The 22,602-nt window shown below is 44.1% G+C and overlaps 1 protein-coding gene across 1 annotated transcript in view; it reads right to left on the reverse strand.

Moving 5' to 3' along the window:
* LOC119955257 (serine/threonine-protein kinase WNK1-like) overlaps nt 1–22,602 on the reverse strand; it is a 220,866-nt gene that overhangs the window by 130,993 nt on the left and 67,271 nt on the right. The window contains 3 exon segments of the mRNA XM_038781307.1: nt 3,694–3,851; nt 4,920–5,140; nt 18,036–18,208. Of these exon segments, the coding sequence (XP_038637235.1) occupies nt 3,694–3,851; nt 4,920–5,140; nt 18,036–18,208 (552 nt within the window).

The raw sequence follows: 22,602 nt of genomic DNA on the forward strand, positions 1-22,602 counted from the left end.
TCCTCATTTTGGTACCAAGTGGCATCCCCCTCATTTTGAAATTATTCCTCCTAGTTCTAGACTCCCCAAGCAAGGGGAAATATCTTACCTGCATCTACCCTGTCTATTCGTTTAAGTATTTTGCAGGTTTCAATCCTTGGATGTTCCCCACCGGTCCTGGTAGTTCATCAAGTTTAGGTACAGACAGCCTTTCTAATACTTCCTCTTTACCAATTTTTAGCTCATGCAGCTACCGCCTCCTTCATTACGACTTGGGCAGCATCATCTTCCTTGGCCAAGGCAGATACAAAGTATTAATTTTGTAACTCAGCCATGCCCCCTCCCCCCATGTATAGATCCCTTTTTTGGTCCTTAGTCAGCCTCAACCTCCTTTCACCACCTTTTAACTATTTATATGCTTTTAGAAGATGTTTGGATTCCCATTTATCTTGGCTGACAGTCACTGCCCATGCTGTATCTCTCTGCTGCTCTCATTTTTTCCTTCACTTCCCCTCAACTTCCTATACACAACTTGATTCTCACTTGCATTATCAACATGACATGGCACATGCATCCTTTTTCTGCTCTCTCTCATCTGGATGTGTTTATCATACCTACCCTCATAGAAATGCACCTCGACTGTACCTGAACCATCTTCTCTTTAAAGGCAGCCACTGTTCTTCAATTCTTCTGAAGTATTTATCAAATTTACACTTCTACCAATATTTAGTCACTTGGCAGTGGCTGGATGACAATTTTAAAAACGACAGTCTATGGCGCAAGCAGAATCTTATCTGCTGGTTGGGCACATTGCAGCCCTCAGGACTCAATGTTGAGTTCAGCTCCATTTTAATCCCTTTTAAAATATTCCCCTCCCACACCAGGCTGTCTTTTGTTCTTAAGGTACTACATTTTGTTGCAAGCTTTTTCAATATCTAACACAAGTGCCCTCTCTTCAGTTCTGATTAAGAGCCTGAAAGACTCGAAATGTCAACTCTGCTTTCTCTCTTTACAGATGCTGCCAGACCTGCTGAAATTTTTCCAACATTATCTTCTTCTTTTGAATTCAATGTTCGTGAAGTTCTGCTTCTGCATCTCATCCCATGAACTAAAAAAAATGAAGTACTCCCCCAAGTGGAACAAGGAGGTACTGCCAGAGAGCAAGTACATGGTGGATGAAAGCTCCATGATTGGACAAAAGGAGGTAGCAATGCACAGATGATAATTTTAAAAACCCAGGAGGTTCAAAATCAAGTCTGGGGGCGACTGGAAATAAGCAATCCCAGCTTTGGAAAATATGTGGGGTTTAAAATTGATCAAGCAGAAAACCTAGATTTTACAGTCTTGTTTGGCTTAGCTGAGATGTCTGGACAGGAAATGGAATAAATGCCAAGACAAAGTTTTTATACATCAATAAATCATCTTGGGTCTCCTTGATGATCGACAACATGCCTCGAATCCACCTGTCAAATACGCAAAATCTATAACCCCTTGCAGCCCCTCTGGGGCTGGTTTAGCTCACTCGGCTAAATCGCTGGCTTTTACAGCAGACCAAGCAGGCCAGCAGCACGGTTCAATTCCCGTACCAGCCTCCCCGGACAGGCGCCGGAATGTGGCGATTAGGGGCTTTTCACAGTAACTTCATTGAAGCCTACTCGTGACAATAAGCGATTTTTCATTTTCATTTTCAATTGACCTCTCCACTTAAGGAACTGGGTCACTCATATCCACCCTATCTGAGCCTCTCACTATTTATACACATTAATTAAGTCTCTTCCCAGTCTTCTTCATTCCAAAGAAAATGACCTTGGCCTATACAATCTTTCCTCATAACTAAAATGCTCCAGCTCAGGCAACATTCTTGTCAATCTCCACTGTACCCTCTCTCATACAAATCACATTCTTCCTGTAATACAGTGACCAGGACAGTACACAATACTCTAGCTCTAGCCTAACTTGTGTTTTGTTCAGTTCTAGCATAACCTCCCGGCGCTTATATTACCTGCCTTAGTTAATAAAGGAAGTATCCTATATGGCTCCTGAACCACCTAATTGATCCACCCAAATTTCAGGGATCTGCACTTTCTTTCGGTTCCTCCCACTTGTCAGTAGCTTAACATTTTAATGTGTTTTCTCTGGTCTTGTTTGGTCTCCCAAATACAATACTTCAACATTTCTCGGAATTAAATTCCATTTGGTACTTTTCTGCCCACTTGGCCAGTCCATTCTTTGATTAGCACCACAAAAAGCAAATAACCTAGCAAAGAGTTCTGTGGAACCAGACTTCCAGTCACAACACACCCAACCATTACCCTATGCTCCCTGTCACTGAGCCAATATTGCATCCAACTTGCCACTATCCCTGGATCTCATGAGCCTTTACTTCTCTTCTCTGGCCAGTCTCCCATACAAGGCCTTCAAATAAATTGCTCACCACCGATGTGAAACTGACTATCCTATGCATTGCTTCTTTTTTAAACCATGGTACATTAGTAACTCTTGTGGTAACATGTCTACAACCAAAAGGAATTGGACAATGGTCAAAACTTTTGTTATTTCCTCTAGAACATAGAACAGTACAGCACAGAACAGGCCCTTCGGCCCTCGATGTTGTGCCGAGCAATGATCACCCTACTCAAACCCACATATCCGCCCTATACCCGTAACCCAACAACTCCCCACCCTTAAACTTACTATTAGGACACTACGGGCAATTTAGCATGGCCAATCCACCTAACCCGCACATCTTTGGACTGTGGGAGGAAACCGGAGCACCCGGAGGAAACCCACTCACACACGGGGAGGACGTGCAGACTCCGCAGAGACAGTGACCCAGCCGGGAATCGAACCTGGGACCCTGGAGCTGTGAAGCATTTATGCTAACCACCATGCTACCGTGCTGCCCTGTTGCTTCTCTTCACTGCCCAGAAACAATTCATCCACAGTTGGCCATTTATCTACTTTCAAAGATGTCTAACCCCTTAATATTTCCATCTCACTGTTGATCATTCCAATAGTTCACACTTTTCCTTGGTCTGCATGGTCCTATCATTTGTGATGAAAGACCCAACAGGCAGCGAGGACACACAAAGGGGCGAGCGAGAGAGGCCGTGCGAAAGGGAAAGTGCATCAGGATTACCTGCCTTGAAGGCACTGCAACCAATGATGATAAAGTCAAGGGGCAAGAGTCATAAGGAATTATAATTCTACTGAGTGGGAGGGTGTCTGGAGGTGGCGATTAAGAGTTGGATGTCTCTCCCCAAGACATTTCCAAGTTCAGAAAATAACCCAGGCAATCCACTCAGGTTTTTCTTGTCACAAGGCAGCACCTATAAACAGCTGGTCTGTTTTTTCTTTTCTTCAAATGTATCTCAGTTCAGCGTAACCACTTCAAAATAATCCTAGAGATCAGAAACTCACCACATGAAGCACTCCAATTATTTCTGAACGTATTTATTCCAGCCATGTTTCTCTGAGGAAGTACAACAGAGTGGAACACCAAACAGGTAGAAACTAGTTGATCACCCAGTGATTCTCGCATCACAGACAGTTTTAGCAGTGCTGCTAAAAACTATATTCTTTCACTCAATGGTAACTACTGCTAGCCCCACACTTCACCACACTGTGCCAAAGTAATTGTTTTAAAAATGAGAACTTGAAATATAGCACTACTATTAGAGGTAACCAAAATCCACAAATCTAGCATGTACTTACACTGGTTACTCTACGATAGATCTGAGCAGCATTCTGGCATTCCGAGTATGGGTATTCTGAAGTTGCCATCTCTAGCATACACATCCCAAAAGCGTAAACATCAACAGACTCGTCATATTTTTCTTCGTACATCTCAGGAGCCATGAACTCAGGGGTACCTTAAATTAAAAGAACGTTTCAGACTCTAACAGACTGTCTCAGTGAGTAGAGGCTGTCGGTACTCACCGATGGATGACGATGACCTGTGGGGGAAGACAAAGCGGAGGCGAAGGAGAGTCCTTCTCAGTTACTCAGCAACCTACCAACTCAAGCTTTCTTCTGCAAGGCATCCTACATGGTGTTCAGCAGAGTTTATCCAAGTCACCCTTTACAACTGAACAAAAACCCCTGCAATTACTAATTCTATCCATTTTGCCCAGAACGAAATGCTCAAATTTTAAATGCTCTTCATAATGGAAACACATCATCTATATAACAGTTAATTGTAATCTTTTTTGTTCCATCTTACAATAGTGGAAAACCAGATGCACTGCAATCTGTTCAGACAGCCCACCGATATTCTAATATTCACAACAATTTCATAAATGTTGGACATCGAAATTCCTCGCACTGCAAATTACTACAATCTCAACATTAAGATATTAAAAAGTTGCAGTGTTTTCAGTTTGATTTACAGGTCAATCTTCACAGATTGAAATTATTTTTGTTTTAATAATCAGGCCAGACCATAGCTGGTTTCTGACCAAAGATGTTTGTTTACACCCTGTATCAATAACCAAGTTGCCTTGCAAATGAAAACTGGCACATCATTAATCAAGTTGGAACATTCAAGAATTTTGATCTTCAAATCGTCAGAAAGGCAACTCACCACAGCCTTTATCTACAGCACTTACCGTTCAACTGCAGTACTGTTAGGTCTACTGCAGCTGGGAAAAGTAGATGTCCTACAGTTGAAAATACTTAGAATACAGAAAATTGAGTAAAGAGGGCTCAGCATGATATCCAGACCAAAAAAAAAGACCCTGTGTATAGTTTCAGGTATTCTGAAACAGGCTTTCATAACAAAGATTAGAAAGCAGATGGATATTATAGCACAGCAAAGTAGGTCACAGCTTTATTCAATCCAATAACGTAGACTAATCTATTTCGAAGTAAAAACATTTCTATTTCATTTTCAAAAGCCAACAGCACACAAATTAAGCTTCACTTAACAACAATTAACTTACCTATCACACTTTTAGCAAATGATGCTCTTTTTAGTGTAGCAAGGCCAAGATCCCCAACTTTAACTGATCCAGTAGGGCCTGTAATGAAGATGTTGTCACATTTCAAATCTCGATGGATGATGGGTGGAGTACGAGTATGAAGAAAATGAAGACCTTTCAAGATTTGACGACACCAGCTTCGAAGCACTTTGATTTTCATTACCTTAAACCGCTTCAAATAACTGAAACAAAAATTGAGAAGACGTTGGTATCACAAGAAAATGCTATTCTAAAAATAGCAACAGTCCAAATATGTGCAGCTCTGGTGGATAGGCCATGCTAAAATTGCCCCTTAATGTCCAAAATGAGGTTAGTTGGGGTGGTGGAAATTGGGCCTAGGTAGGGTGCTGTTTCAGAGGGTCGGTGTGGACTCGAAGGGTCAAATGACCTCCTTCTGCACTGTCGGGAATCTATGGAATCTAAATTAACTGACTGGATTTTGTAGTTCAGCCAATTCGGCTGTTGTTAAACTAGAAAAATGTTTTTAAAACTCTCCAGACCAAATGCTCTACTAACAGTGCTAGATTTTGAGGCATTTGATGATTAGCATGTTGTATGAGCATCTCCATATGCGGATCAGCATGTGACTGCACTGGAGTTTTAAAAGGCATAAAAGAGCTGGTTCAAAATCTCTCTTCCATTAATGCAATGCTTACCTAAATGACGGCACAGTGGTTAACACTGCTGCCTCACAGCACCAAGGACACGGGTTCAATTCCAGCCTTGGGTTACTTTCTGTGAGGGGTTTGCACTTTCTCATCGTGTCTGCATGCTCCGGTTTCCTCCAAAGATGTGTCGGCTAGGTGGACTGGCCATGCTTCTTCCCGCTCAGTGTCCAAAAAAGGTGTGTTGATTAGGTTTAAGGGTTATTAGGATCGAGCGGGAGACGGAGCTTGGGTGGAGTGCTCGCTCTTTCAGAGGGTCGGTGCAGACTCAAATGGGCCGAAAGGCCTTCTTCTACACTGTAGGAATTCTATGATTTAATGATAGGGCATTGGGTGGCAGAGTGGGTTAAAACCCTGGAATTTCACTTCTGGGTTTATAGCCATCCCAGAACAATGTTGGATTTAAGAATCATAATAAATTTCAGTTGTCCAGAATTTTAAAAGATATGGGCTCACATAATTTACCCATTTGGTACCATTAGCAATTGGATGAAGAAGCCTCAAGGATGATGAGTGAATTCAATTCTGTTTGTTCTGCTAAACATGACCCGAGCATACTTGTGTTTGAATTAAGTGCAGTGGATAATGTGCACACTTCTTTCAGTCCCCATGAAAGTTTACTCTCTCCCCCACCACACAAATAAAACCGAGCATTAATCAATTAATACAATAAATTTAAACATCTGGGATGGGTTCAAATCCAGGCAGTAAAAGAGCACTATGCTATCCTGCCCTCAACATCCGCTCACAAATTTATTTCATGGAAAATACTGAAAACACTAGATGCAATTACAAGTATTTCAATGCACACACAAGATTTTTTAGAAGTCATGACAACTTTTTTACTAAGGTCTTGGGGATTGCGCATCAATAACTGTGAATCTTAGCTCAGTGCAGCATTCTTTCTCCTAGGTTAGAAGATTGTGGGTTTAAGGATAATTACACAAGTTCTGTTTATCCCCTTGCTCTGCACAGGACCTTGTTGCACCCAGGTTGGCTGCCACACGTTCTGAACATACAACACTAACTCCATTTCACAAAGTAATTCATGGGTTGGACAGTCTTTTGGGATGCATTGGAATAGTGAACGGCACCCTAAAATCCATGCTCATTCTCACTTTTTCCAACTGATCATCTACTGTTTCAGTCTGAAGATCTAAACCTGTACTGTCAGGAGTCAGTACATGTTTAGACCTTCAGTCAGATAGATATCCTCTGCATCAATGTTTCATTCTTATGAAGGCAAGTTCGGCAATTTATGGGATTTCAAATGACAAAAAGATAATTCCATATGACCAACACCATTCCTTCACCTTAATTCATCCATCTACCAAGATCCTAAAGCGCAGTCGAGTCAAAATCAAGCGGTTCGACAATTTATTTCAACAATTAAGCCGTTTCTGGCAGTCCATTTCATGTGCACATCTCATAAATGAATTTTTTAAAAAGGTTAAGATGGTGCAGAAGCAGTGGCAGGCATGGGGATTTTCACAGTAACTTCATTGCAGTGCAGTAAGCCTACTTGTGACAATAAAGATCGTTATTGAAATACTTCATAACTCTCAACTAAGATGTATTCCACCAGGGAATAAAGACTCAACGAGAGATACAACATCCGTGGCTAACTAAGGAAACTGAAAAAAAGAGGCTGGGAAATCTTGGGAGACAAGCCAATGATTTAAAAAATAATAAAAGGGAAAAATTATAGAATGAGAGAAAACTAGCACGAAACATAAAAACAGGTTGTAAAAGCTCCTACAAGAAAAGGAAAGTAGTAAGCATTGGTCTCTTAAAGAGGGTGAGACTGAAAAATTACTGATGGGGAATAAGAAAATAGCAGAATAAATAATTATTATCTATCTTCACAGTAAAAGGCACAAAAAGATCCCAAGTATAGCATAAAATCAAGAGATAAAAGCAAAGAACTTATCACTAATCACCATCACTGGAGAAAAAGTCTGACGAATTCCATGGTTCTAATGGGCTACATCAAAGGGTCTTAAAATAAGTGGCTCTTAAAATGGTGGATGCATTGATCTTGGTAAATTCCATTGGATCTGGAAATCCGAAGATTGGAAAACTATTTTCCAAATTTATTAGAGTTCTTTGAGGATGTAACAAGCCATGTAGAGAAAGAAGTACCAGTTGGTGCCGTGTATTTGTATTCGTTAATTTATAGTTTCTCTTTTGTATATACGGGGGGGGGGGGGGGGTGTTCTGTTCTTTTTGTTCTTAGAATTTTCTGTTATTGTTTTCTTTTTTGTGAAAATTTGAATAAAAATTATTTTTTTTTTAAAAATGCTACTGCAAAGAAATAAGAGCACATGGTGTTACGGGTCCTACATTAGCTTTGCTAACCAACAAGAAACAGTCGGAATAATTGGGTCATTTTCAGGTTGGCAAACTGTAACTAGTGAAGTGCCGCAGGGATCAGTGCTGGAGCCTCAACTATATTAATAGTTGGAAAAAGGGACTGAATGTAAAAACAAATTACTGACAATACGAAGATAGGTAGAAAAGCAAGTTGTGAAGGGGATACAGATGGGTTGAGTGGTTGGGCAGAAATCTGGCATGTGGAATACAAGGAGGAAAATCAAGAGCTGGTTAATTTTGACAGGGAGAAAAGAAAAGTGAAAGATTATTTGAAAAAGAGACTGCATAAAGCTGCAGTACAAAGGGATTTGGGTACCCCGGTACATGAATCACAAAACGTTAGTATGCAGGTACAGCAAGTAATTTGCAAGGCAGATGGAATGTTGGCCTTTCAGTAAAAAGGGGGATGGAATTGAAAAATCAGGATTCTTGTGCCAACTGTACAGGGCTTTGTTAGACCACACAGAGTGCAGTGTACAGTTTGGTCTCATATTAGATATATTGCATTGGAAGCAGTTCAGACAAGATTCACTGAGCTGATTCATGGGTTGCTAGGGTCGCCTAATTAAGAACAGTAGAATAGAATGGACTTGTACTCACTGGACTGCCGAAGAATGAGGTGCGATCTAAACAAAATATAAAAGATTCTGTGAGAGCTTGATTGGGTAGATGCGCAGAGGATGTAGCATTATGTAAGGGGGCTTCCACTTCCGATGGGCCTGTATATCGAGGTCTCTGCCGGAGTCTCTGGTTTTTGGACTTTTATGCCCAGTTTCAGGGTAGTTTGTGAATGAGTAGGTGTGGGAAGTTATAAGACGTGAAATGTTGAAGACCCAGAAAGAAGGGGGTGAGCAAAAGTCCGGCATTGACTGAGGCAGTGAGTCCTGGAAAGAAAGATGGCGGGGCTGGGCCGCTCCCCTCACGGTGGAAACTCTGACCGAGGTGATATCAGTGGAGTCTGAGAGGCTGTTTGCCAAGCACATGGAGGTGCTTCAGGAGGGACACAATGGCTGTGATGAAAGAGTGGGTGGAGGAGGCGATTGCTCCGGTAAAGGCAGCAGTGATGAAGACTCTGGTCAAGGTGCGGGAGCAAGGACAGAAGTTCAAGGGGGTGGATGAGGCATTGTCGCAACATAGCGACCAGTGCACCTCGATAGGAGTGGAGCTGCCGAGGGCAGCGGAGGCAAACAAAGGGCTCAGAGCTAATGTGGAGGACCTGGAGAATAGGTCAAGGAGGCAAAATCTGAGAATCGTGGGTGTGCCTGAGGGGGTTGAGGGCCCGAGGCTGACAGAGTACTACTTTGCAAAGATGCTTGCCGGGGGGGGGGGGGGGGGGACGACTGCTCCCGCTAAGAGTTGGACAGGGCACATTGGTTGCTCAAGCCAAAGAATGAGCCACAAAGAGCGGTTACAATCTGCTTTCACAGGTTCCACATGAGGGAGAAAGAGCTGGGCGAAGCAGAGATGAGAGGTGAAGTGGGGATGTCATTGGCATATGAATATACCAAAATCTGACAGCGGAGCTGGCAAACTCCCACGACGCAAATACTGGTCAGCTAGACGGCGGTGACTGGGTGGATACAGTGAGAGGAAGCCAGGCCGGGTTTGTCGGAATACTGATTAACCGTAGGGCTGACATATGTGAACACTGGAAGAAACCTACAGTCATCAATTTGTGTCGACGCTCTCTGGAAACCAGGAAGTCAGAGCTTTTGGTGAGAATGGAGCAGGGGGGTGACTTGGATGTTTGGATAGTGCAATGCAGTGGAACCAGTAAGAAATAGTGTGACACTATGTGTTTGACAAGTTACTTCAAGTCCTCTGTAAAGTAAAAACAAGAGTGTGATTTTTTATAATTGGTTAAATTGCTAAAGAAATAGTAACATATTTAAAACAAAGTTTGTGTGTAAATGTAAGGCTGCACATGTTCAACTGAAGTTAATTTAATTTTTAGCAGTAAAAAGTCATAAATTTGGAAAAATTAGGAGTTAGAAATAAAGTTTCAAAGTAAAAAAAAAAGAATGCCCGTCGTGACCGGCCTTTAAATATGAGCGATGAGTCTTTCCACCAGGGGCAGTGAGAAGGTCATGCATCTGGCACGTCAATGCTTTGGGCGCAAAATCATAAGAGGTGAGATTACTCCATTTTGTAGCTACCAGTAAGCAAGCAACTGGACCGTGCGAAGAACGGAAGATGGGTCATTTTGTAAGAAGGTAGAGAGGGCTAGAGATACAAACAGAACAGGATCTCACAACTAAATCTGCTTGAGAGCTTTTCAGGAGAATCCACGGTAGGACACGGCAGTGCTAGTTTGAGCTGTATCCCGAGCTCCAGGGCCTCTGGTGAACAAACAATTGAGAAGAAACTGAAATTGGAAACAAAGATTTCTTGAGGTACGGCACGAATTGTACCAATGCAAATCAGGGTGCAAAGCCCACGTGTGTTATATGCAGGGAAGTGCTCACAAATGAAATTTAAAACCCTCAAATCTTCAAAGGCATTCGAAGACGAAGCATGGCGAGGATGAGGACAAACCACTTGGATTTTTTTTCAAAGCATGCAGCAAGAACTTAAATCAACAGCTGAAGTCCTTATCTGAAACGTAACATTGAATGACAAAGCAAGAGACAGCACAAAGACCAAGCAGACCTACCTGCTACATTAAAGGTAAGCAATAATATTATGTCACGACGGTCGACCGGCATGGGTCGCTAACGTCAACTGGTATGTCTCGCGAACGTCAGCCAGCATGGGTCCCGAAGGTCCGCCGGTTGGTAAAAGTGGGTCGCAGAAAAAAAAAATTTGAAAAACACTGTTTTAGCCTTTGCCTCGCTAATTGCTCATAGGCGGGTCTTGCTTTTTTTGGGGGGTGGGGGGGGGGCGTGGTGCTGGATTCTACAATTGTTGGGGTTTGTTCATCAAGCATTTCTGGGAATTGGCTATTGTTGACTGTTATTTTTTTGTGGGGGGGGGGATCAGATCGGTGTTGTAAAACTGTTGAAAATTTGTTGAAAACACTTAAAACAAAATCAAAATAAGGGGCTTCCCATTTAGGATGGAGATGAGAAGGAACTTATTTTCTCAGACAGCAGTTAGCCTTCAGAATGATCGTCCTTTTGTAGACTACAAATGAGTCCGAACCGAGAAGTTTAACGAAAACATGGTTTATTACAACACATTAATATTTACAACATACATTAGATGCCAGACGAATCTATGCCTGGGTCGCCTTTATACAGAACTTAACCATGATGATTTAGGGCTCCCCACCTCCTTAGCAGGTGAGCTTGTATTCGGCAAGACTCACAGCAAGACCGATTGCTTCAACCCCGTAGGTTTTATGCGGGTTATAACAGTCTAAATTATGGAATATATTCAGGGCAAAGTTCGACAGATTTTTGATCTTCAGGAGAGTTAGGGTTATGGGGAACAGGCAGGAAGGTGGATTAAAGCAATAATTACATGATCCATAGTCACACAGAATGGTTTAATAGGTTTGGGGTGGGGGGTGCAAATGGCCTACTCCTACCTCCTATAAACTTTGCAATTCTAACCAACTTCATATTTTGCAAACCAGTAGATGTATTAATCATCTTGACTGCAAAAGTACACCCACACAAATGATGCAACAACTCTTGCAATTACAATGGCACTTTTAAAATGGTAAAAATCCAAGGTGCTTCACAAAAACATGGGGTTAATAAACAATTAGTGCGTGATTAGAATTGACCAAATGGTAGGGAAAAAATGCAGATTTTAAAGAAAGTCTTAGAAAGGGGGGATACTAAAAGAGGATTGTAAAGAAATAGCAGAGTGCATCTAGGTTAGAAAAACATTTGTGGAACCAATGAGTAGCAAGTCAACATGTTTTTATGAAAGAGAAATTGTGTTTGATAAACAGTGACAGTCTTGTTTGTGATGGAAATGTTACTAGGATAGTAATCCAGAGGTCCAGCTTATTGCTAAGGGTACATGGGTTCATATCCTATCACGGCAGCTGGTGGAACTTAAATTCAATTAATAAAATCTGGAATCGAAAGTGTGTCCATAAAAGTGACCATTAAACTTTTGCCGATTGTTGTAGAAACTCATCTCGTTCAGTAATGTTCTTCAGGGAAGGAGATGGTCAACCTTACCTGAACTGGCCTATATGTGACTCTTAACTGCCCTCTGAGATGGCCTTGCAAGCCTCACCACAGATAATTAGGGATGGGCAACAAATGCTGGCCTTGCCAGCGTAGCCCACAGAGCAAAGAATTAAAAGGAATCTATTAGAGTTTTGAAGGTGTCATTAACAGGGTAAATAAAGATAAACCATTGGATGTAGAACATTTGGAATTTCATATGGCATTTATTTGATATAGATATCACAATAGGCTGCTACATAACAAAGAGACCCATGAGATAGTCTATTGTGATGAACTGTTAATTGACAGAAGACAGAGTAGGAATTAAACAGGTCATTTTTAAGATGGCAGTGCATAACTAGCTGCAGGGATCAATGCATGGTTTGCTGTTATTTACAATTCATGCTATTTGAGATATATTGGGAGTGTATTGACAAAGCTAGGTTGGGAAGTAAGCTTCAAGGAGAATGCAGTAAAGGCTCCAAAGTGAAATGGCCAAAGTGATGGTTGTGGAACTTGAAAAACAGTTCACAAAGCACATGGAAGCGAAGAAGGAGGAGATGGGGGCGGTATTGAAACTGCTGGTGGAAGAGGCGATTGCCCCGCTGAGGGCGGTGGTATCAAGTGCAGCGGCGGAGGTGCGGGAGCAAGGTGAGACACTGAAGGAAGTGGAAGAGGTATTATCGCAGCAGTGATCAACTCACCCTGATGGGAAGGAGTTGCGGAAGGTGACAGAGATCAACAAGGGTTTGCGAGCCAAAATGGAAGACCTGGAAAACAGATCCAGGCGGCAAAATCGGAGGATCGTGGGTCTGCACAAAGGGGTGGAAGGCCCGAGGCCGATGGAGTATTTTGCCACGATGTTGGCGGAGCTATTGGGGGAAGGGGGACGATCCCTCCTGATATGAACTGGATTGGGCTCATAGGTCGTGGAGGCCTATACCAAAAGCGAGTGAGCTGCCAAGAGTAGTAACTGTGTGTTTGTAGGTACAGCGTGAAGGAGAAGGTCCTGTGCTGGACGAAGCAGAAGCAGGTGGTGCAGTGGGGTGGAGCTGGTATACACATATACCAGGATTTTACGTTGGAGCTGGCGAGGAGACAGGCTGCCTTCAGCCGGGTTAAGGCGGCACTGTACATCAGCACAGTGCAGTGCGGCATAGTATATCCAGCTAAGTTGAGGGTTCCCTACAAATCCAAGGACTTTTATTTTGGGACAGCGGATGCGGCGGAGGAGTTTGCGAAGGCAGAAGGATTGCGGCAGAATTGAGAAATGGGACTGAGAGCGGGTCGTGTACCGATGTAGTCTCATGTAACTTTATTTTTTCACTGCGTGTTGATATATGTACTAAATGAATCGACGCTGTATATTTGGACAAGGGAAGAGTTGGGACTTTCATTTGCAATGATGGTTCTTTGGGACTTGGGTGTGTATGCTGGGGTTGTGTGCTTAAGGGGATTTCTTGGTTTTCCTGGGACCGGGCAAGGGGGGAGGAGACCCAGGCGGGCGTCTCCACGCTGGCCGGTTAAGGTACTCTTTCGGGGATTGGATGGCATTGAATATTTGGACTATATGTGTCAATGGTGACCAGCGGCGATTCCGGATTCCTTTTTCTTTTTTCTTCCTTGGGAGGTTTAGTTTTATTTGATGCTTATATTGTCAGGTGGGAGGATGGGATCGTTGTTGTTGTTAGTAGGGGGATTGACATTGTATTCGTTACCGTTTACTGTTTGTTGGTGGGGGGTAAATTCTGAAGAAAATGTGAAAATGGAGAATAAAAACATTTTCCAAAAAAAAGGCTCCAAAGCGTTTTCGATGGGCAATTGGGCAAGAAGGTAACAGGTGAGCTCTAAAATGAGGGAAGTGGCATTTTGACAGGAAGAATATTGACTTTGACAGGAAGAATAAAGCAACAGAATTCCCCCCCCCCCCCCCCCGCAAAGTATTGGTATCCAGTTGGATTCGTGCACAAATCACCAAATTAATTTACAGGTACAGCAAGCAATTTGGAAAATAAATAGCATGTTAGCCTTTATTGCAAGGGGGCTTGGAGTACAACAGTAAAGAAGTGTTGCTACAATTTGGGATTTACAGAGACCACAGCTGGAGTTCTGCATAATTAGAGGTGGTTCAACAAAGGTTCACTTGACAGGTGAACGATGAGAGGACTGTCCTTTCTGAGCAAAGATTGCAATGCATTGATGGAATTAAGAAAGATGCATAATCTCATTAAAACATATAAAACTCTTACAAGATCTGGCAGGGTAGATCAAGATTTGGCAGGGTAGATCTAGTTTTTAGAGTTGGAAAGTCTAGAACAGGGGTGGGCAAACTTTTCCGTGCGAGGGCCACATTCAGAAATTCACAATTTTAAAGGGCCGCATAGTATATTAAGTAAAATAATTATTTCACCGGTTAGGATTCTCATATAGAACATAGAACAGTACAGCACAGAACAGGCCCTTCGGCCCTCGATGTTGTGCCGAGCAATGATCACCCTACTCAAGTCAACGTATCCACCCTATACCAGTACGTAACCCAACAGCCCCCCCATTAACCTTAAAAAAAAAATTTTTTTTAATGTTTTTTAAAACATTTAAAAAAAAATGTTTTTAATTTTTTTTTATGACTTGGTGGGCCGCATAAAGACCTTTGGCGGGCCGCATGCGGCCCGCGGGCCGTAGTTTGCCCACCCCTGGTCTAGAACATAGAAAATACAGTACAGAACAGGCCCTTTGGCCCACGATGTTGTGCCAAACTTTTGTCCTCGATTAAGAACAAATTAATCTACACCCCATCATTCTACCGTGATCAATGTACCTTTCCAATAGCTGCTTGAAGGTCCCTGTTTCCGACTCAACTACTTCCACAGGCAGTGCATTCCATGCCCCCACTACTCTCTGGGTAAAGAACCTACCTCTGACATCCCCCCTATATCTGCCACCATTCACCTTAAATTTATGTCCCCTTGTAATAGTTTGTTCTACCCGGGGAAAAAGTCTCCGACTGTCCACTCTATCTATTGACCTGATCATCTCTAAACCTCTATCAAGTCTCCCCTCATCCTTCTCCGTTCTTATGAGAAAAGGCCCGCACCCTCAACCTTTCCTCGTAAGACCTACTCTCCATTCCAGGCAACATCCTGGTATATCTCCTTTGCACCTTTTCCAAAGTTCCATATCCTTCCTAAAATGAGGCAACCAGAACTGCACACAGTACTCCAAATGTTGCCTTACCAAGGATTTGTACAGCTGTATCATCACCTCACGACTCTTAAATTCAATCCCTCTCCTAATGAACGCCAGCACACCATAGGCCTTTTTCACAGCTCCATCCACTCAAGTGGCAACTTTCAAAGATCTGTGAACATAGACCTCAAGATCTCTCTGCTCCTCCACATTGCTAAGAACCCTATCATTAACCCTATATTCCGCATTCATATTTGTCCTTCCAAAATGGACAACCTCACACTTTTCAGGGTTAAACTCCATCTGCCACTTCTCAGCCCAGCTCTGCATTCTATCTATGTCTCTTTGAAGCCGACAACAGCCCTCCTCACTAGCCACAACTCCACCAATCTTCGTATCATCTGCAAATTTACTGACCCACCCTTCAACTCCCTCATCCAAGTCGTTAATGAAAATCACAAACAGCAGAGGACCCAGAACTGATCCCTGTGGTACTCCACTGGTAACTGGGCTCCAGGCTGAATATTTTCCATCCACCACCACTCGCTGACTTCTATCGGTTAGCCAGTTTGTTATCCAACTGGCCAAATTTCCCACTATCCCATCCCAGGAGGTGGGGGTTATGGGGGTGTGGGGGGTTGGAGGGCACATGGAGTGATGGGGGAATGGATGCTTGCATGGGGGCGGAAAGGTCTCGAGGATGGGGGTGTTGAGTGGGGGGTGGTGGTTGCCAACTCATGTGTAGCCTGGTGTAGGTCGTTGCCACTTCATCCCTGGCGACACTGGCTGCCCTGTGGCTCACCCTCCGGGACCCTTGGGGAACAGGACATCCCTCCTGGCCTCGACTGCATCTAGAAGCCTCCCCAGGTCCACATCTTCAAATCTTGGGGCCTGACATCTCATGCCATAGCTGAGAGCTGAGCAGAGTTGGCTGTGAAAGTGCTGTTTAAGTGCTACTCAACTTTGTTAGTGGGGAGCTGGTGATCGCGGTCCTGGCGAATCGGCTGGCGAACCTTCATTTGCAGCCCGTTTGACCTTGTTAAGTGGACGTATTAACATTGTATTGCGTTGCCAGCCTCACCAGGCTGAGCGCTGGGAAGCTTGCAGCAGTTCCCGCTCGCTACCACACTTAGAAATTTCCGGATTTGCGGTTGTGAAAAATTGGGAAGATTCTGGGTGGGAGTGTTTGCAGTATTAATCAGGATAGTGGAGGAGGTGGACCTGGACCCTTTGGTGGTGATATTTTGGATTTCAGAGAAGCCAGTTGTTACCTCAGAATAAGGACCAAGAACACATTTCTTCAGTGTTCCAAATTGTTGGTATTCTCCATCTGACAAAGCAGTGGAAGATGAGTCAGTAAGTATATTCAAGACTGAAAACAACAAGAGATTTGGGCACAAAGAGAATCAAGGGAGATGGAGACAAAGCTAGAAAGTAAAGTTGATGTAGAAGTTCAGTCATGATGTTATTGAAAGGCAGATAATGCCATGTGACCTACATTTGCTCCTTTTTTTGTGTTTTAAGTCTGTGTCGATAAGGATGAGAGGAACTTTGAGGTAGAATACAAGCAGAATCATGGATAAACTAGAGTCTATAAAAGCAGAACAATGGAGCATTCTTACAGGCTCTTAAAGGTAAGGGCTTCCGCAGCAGGTGGAACATTTAGACAATATTACAGAAATAGAAATAGGTGGTTTTATGATCGAGGATGGAGAGGACTGAATCTTAACTTGGGATAGTAACAGGTCTCAGAGGCTGAACGTTCTGTTTAAATCTAAGACAACAGCCAACAAAGCACTACAATGTGAATTATTTAATTCTTTCACAATATATAAAATGTTTACTGGATTTATTTCCATGCTGAGAATGCTTCATCGGCATATTTTTTCAACAAAACAAACTCAGAAAAGGAGGAAATTCCCTTTGGATGATTCAAGTATGTTCTTGCAAAGATAAACTTTGAAACATTGATGTAAAATGAATTCCTGAAGCGTTAAAATTAGTTTTCTTATAAACTTTCCCACAACTGTTTTTCAAAATATTGTTCTGCTATTTACAATTTCTCAGACTCTGTGCTGAAAGAATAGACAACATTTTTGTTGCCGTTTTCAATATCAATACAGCACATGGAAAAATTGATGTTTGTTGCTGCAAAAAGCTCCTTTTCACTGCAATAGCACTGGGAATGACTACCTAGCACCCATTTTGAGCCTACGTTATACATTTGGATGGGATAGTTGCTTTCCAAAAACTAAATTATGACACCTGATGCTTAAATGGCAATGTATGCGAATGCTTCTCAACAGAACATGACAAGCAGAACAGAATAAGTATTTTAGGTACCTATTTGGTTTCAGTATTGAGAATACATATATGTTCAACTTGGCCCACTTAAAGCACCCAGTTTATTTAAAAGAGATAGGTTCACCAGTTATTTAATATCTAGGTCTCTAGTCTCATACTCAAGTAATTTTTCCTCACTTTCAAAATCTTACCTAAATCTAAAAAAACAAATACTGAAGAGCTAAAAAAAAAGCCCAGAGAAATCTAGCATTGCACATTAGATCAAGCAACATCAGAAACATAGGCCAATGATTAAGTGAGATCCTTCAGCCCAACTGATTTCAGATACTATTTAGTGTGCTGTGCATTTCCATTTTTGAAATAAAAACACTTGGAATAACACATAACAGTTTAAAATATAGAGGTAACTCAACTTTACTTACGTTTTTAGAGTTCCTGATGTCATCAATTCTGTCACCAATACTATACATTTCTTTCCCTTTAATATGGATTCCCAAGAGTCATAAAATCTGACTATGTTTGGATGCTGCAGGCCCTTCAGCATTTCAGCTTCTTCTTTAAATCTTTGCCTTTCTGACTTTGACAACTTTCGATCCTATTAACAATAGAACAGTGGTAAGGGTGACTGTGCTGTCAAGCAAATTAGCTACATTTGTCTGCAGATAAAAACAAGGTTTACAATTTCAAATGCAAGCATGATTAAATATCATGTCTTGCTCCTGGACAGGTTCATTCTGAACTTCCTTATGCTTATTATTGGTAAATTCAATGCTTATTACTGATCAAATGTACTCACTGAACAAATGGCAGTATGCAAACACAAACTAATTGTTTAAACAGTCCTATACTGAATAAACTACAACATGAAGCACAATTGTTCACCTTAACTGATTATTAACAAAAGCTTCCATCAACATATGGGGGCAAAAAGAATAGTCACTTCACACTATTGTGCATATTTCCTAGTTAACAGGTATAAAGTAGCTTCAGCAATCACTGAAGCATAGGTATCTTTCAAAATATTGAGACCTTAAATTCAACGGTGCAGAGGTGAGATTAAAACTAAACTATTGCAAATCTTGCATAGGATTTTTTTTTGTATAAATCTTACTTTGAGTTTTCACAATATCTCTTCACACTTTTCTAGCATTTACAAATGTTTTTTACATAGCACCTGCAATGTAATAAAATAACCCAAGGCAGCGGGCAGGAGTATTATCCGACAAAACTTGACATGGAGTTATATAAAATATTGGGGTTAAAAGGAGGAAGATAAGCAACAGGCACAGTGGTTTAAGGAGAAAATTTCAGAGTTTAAGGCTTTTACAGCTGAAGGTATTATTGCCAATCATGGAGTGATTAAAAGGCTAGAATATATTACAGACATCGGAGGGGTTTGAAAACAATAATGGAAATTTGAAATTATGTCCAGAGTAGAAGCCAATGTAGGTCAGAAAGCACAGGAGTGATGAGTGAATATTCTGGTCTGACTTAACATAAAGGCAGAGTTTGAGATGAGCTCAACTCTTATGTCGGAAGATGGGAGACCAGCCAAGTCTGGAGACAACAAATACATGGATGGGGATTTCAGCAGCAAGAGGCTGGGACGGAGAAGAACTGGATGTAGGCAGTCTTGTGATGGCATGGGTATGTGGTTGGGCACGCGCTTCTGGATCAAATATTACCAAGTTTTCAACAGTCCAATTCGGCCTAAGATAGATGCCAGTGGAAGAGATACAGTTGGGTGTAAAGGACCAGAGAGGAGGGAAACAAAATAAGATGCAAATTCATGGCTAAGGCACCAGTATTCTTCTGTGAGGTTTTTTTTAGTAGACATGGGGAATTGAGGGAAAAGGCAGAAATAGTTGAATGGATGATCTCAAACTTTGTGACAAAGAAATCCATTAACTCCTCAAATGTTGTTGCAGGCAAGTACAGAGGAGGCACAGTAAAGGTGTTTAAGCAGACTGTTGTCAGTGCAGAAAAGAAGCCAGAGGCAACTTTGCATTCCATTTTTAAAATAAATTTAGAGTACCCAATTATTTTTTCCAATTACGGGGCAATGGGCGGCACGATAGCAAAGTATTTAGCACTGTTGCTTCACAGCAACAGGAACCCAGGTTCAATTCACGGCTTGGGTCACTGTCTGTACAAGCTCTACACGGACAGTGACCCAGGGCCGGGATTGAACTCAGGTCCTCAATGTCGTGAGGCAGCAGTGCTAACCACTGTGCCACCCCGCATTCCAGGACAATTTTGAATAGTGAGCTGTTTGATAGTGGAGAACAGTAATCAATAATCTTTATGTGGGGACTTCCGGTTGCGGCTATGCAGAGCTAAGCCGCACGTTCAGCAGCTCCCGCTATTTAGGGACTTTTGGGCCGTTTCGAGGGCCCCAAACGGCGCTGTTTCGACACATCCCTGTGGGGGAAGGTGCATGGAAGAACTTGCCCCACACTATATGGTGCTCACCCGGAGTGGGAAGAAGAAAAAGGCTGCAGTAACTCACCCAAAAAAACAGGGGAAGAAAAACAAAATGGCGGCCGGCGCTCCCGCTATTTAGGGACTTTTGGGCCGTTTCGACGGCCCCAAACGGCGCTGTTTCTACGCATCCCGGTGGGGGAAGGTGCCTGGAAGAACTTGCCCCACACTATATGGTGCTCACCCGGAGTGGGAAGAAGAAAAAGGCTGCAGTAACTCCCCCAAAAAAACGGGGGAAGAAAAACAAAATGGCAGCCGGCGCTCCCGCTATTTAGGGACTTTGGGGCCGTTTCGAGGGCCCCAAACGGCGCTGTTTCTACGCATCCCGGTGGGGGAAGGTGCCTGGAAGAACGTGCCCCACACTATATGGTGAAAAAGGCTGCAGTAACTCCCCAAAAAAAACGGGGGAAGAAAAACAAAATGGCGGCCGGCGCAACACCCGAGGACTGGTGGAAGTGGGCGCAGGAGCAACAGGCCTCGCTCCTACGTTCTTTTGCTGAGCTGAAGGCTGAGCTGCTGGACTCCATGAATGCAACTACGACCAAGCTGCTTGGGAACCAGGTGGCCCAGGAGGTGTCTATTCGGGAGTTGCAGCAGCAGGCCGTTGAAAGAGAGGAGGAGGCCGTGGTCCTCGTGGGGAAAGTGGAGTTGCACGAGGCACTTCATAAAAAGTGGCAGGATCGCTTGGAGGAGCTGGACGTTCGCACGAGGCGAAAGAATCTGAGGATCCTGGGCCTGGCGGAGGGGCTGGAGGGGTCGGATCTCCCGGCGTATGTGACCATGATGTTGAGCTCGTTGATGGGAGCAGGGTCCTTCTATTTGCCCCTGGAGCTCGAGGGAGCGCACAGAGTGATGGCCAGGAGGCCCAAGGCAGGTGAGCCCCCGAGGGCGGTGCTGGTGCGGTTCCACTGATTCAGTGACCGGGAGTGTGTGCTGCGCTGGGCCAAGAAAGAGAGGAGCAGTAAATGGGAGAATTCGGTAGTGAGGATCTACCAGGACTGGAGTGCAGAGGTGGCTAAGCGGCGGGCCGGGTTCAACCGAACGAAGGCGGTGCTTCATGCTAAGCAGGTCAGGTTTGGAATGCTGCAGCCTGCGCGCCTGTGGGTGACATACAAGGACCGGCACCATTACTTCGAGTCCCCGGAGGAGGTGTGGGCCTTTGTACAGGCGGAGAAGCTGGACTCGAACTAGGGCCTGGGGACATACTTTGGCCGGCGTTGTTTCCGCTGTGGCTGTTTTGTTCCAACTGTTTCAACTTTTTTAACTTCGACATGTGTGTTATATATGCTGGTTTTCTGTTTGCTCTGTTTATGGGTGGGTTTGTTTGTTGGGCATGGTTGTGGGTTAGGTGGGGAGTGTTGGGGGTTTGTGTTGTATATGTTCTCTTCTGTACGGGGCTGGGGATTGAGGGGAAACTGGATTTTGGGGAACTGCGTCAGAAGGGTGGGGTGTGGCAGTGTGAAAGCGCGGGCTTTCCTCTTGTTTCCCGTGCTGCGGGGCAGGGGGGGGGTGGATCTTGCGGTGGGGGCGGGGCCTCTACTGGTCTTCTTTCACGCGCTGCAGCATGCCAAGGAGGTGTGGAAAGAGGGGGATGACCCCATGCCTGGAGGAGATAGGTTTTGGCGGGAGCTGCCGGGGTCAGCAGAAGTCAGCTGACTCACGGAAGTACCATGGAGGGTGCGTCGCGGCTAGGAGGGGTCCTAGCCTGAGGGGGAGGGGGATACCGGGTTGCTGCTGGAACGACTAGGAAGGAGCCGATGGGGGCCGGGGGGGGAAGAGGAGAGGCGCTATCCCCATGGGGAACGGGTCGAGCGGGGTGTACTGGCCTGGGGCGAACATCTGCCAAGCTATGGCTAGTCGGCGGGAGAGGGGGGCGGGTTGCCCTCTGATCCGGCTGATTACCTGGAACGTGAAGGGGCTGAACGGGCCGGTTAAGAGAACCAGGGTGTTCTCCCATCTAAGGGGGTTGAAGGCGGACGCGGCTATGCTCCAGGAGACCCACCTGAAGGTGGCGGACCAGGTCTGTCTGAGGAAGGGGTGGGTGGGGCAGGTTTATCATTCAGGATTGGACGCGAAGAACCGGGGGGGGTGGCGATTCTAGTGGGGAAGAGGGTGGCGTTTGAGGCGGCTGAGGTAGTGTCAGACAAGGAGGGCAGATATATCATGGTGAGGGGTAGGCTGCAGGGAGAGAAGGTGGTGCTGGTGAACGTATATGCCCCGAATTGGGATGATGCTGGCTTCATGAGGCGATTGTTAGGCCGCATCCCGGACCTGGAGGCAGGGGGCCTGATCATGGGGGGAGATTTTAACACAGTGCTGGATCCCACACTGGACCGGTCCAGTGCAAGGACGGGTAGGAGACCGGCGGCAGCCAAAGTGCTGAGGGGATACATGGACCAGATGGGAGGGGTGGATCCCTGGAGGTTTGGGAGACCGAGAGCGCGGGAGTATTCCTTTTTCTCTCACGTCCATAGGGTTTATTCCCGGATAGACTTTTTTGGCCAGAGC

This window comes from Scyliorhinus canicula, chromosome 20, assembly GCF_902713615.1.
Source record: "Scyliorhinus canicula chromosome 20, sScyCan1.1, whole genome shotgun sequence".
Lineage (NCBI taxonomy): Eukaryota > Metazoa > Chordata > Chondrichthyes > Carcharhiniformes > Scyliorhinidae > Scyliorhinus > Scyliorhinus canicula.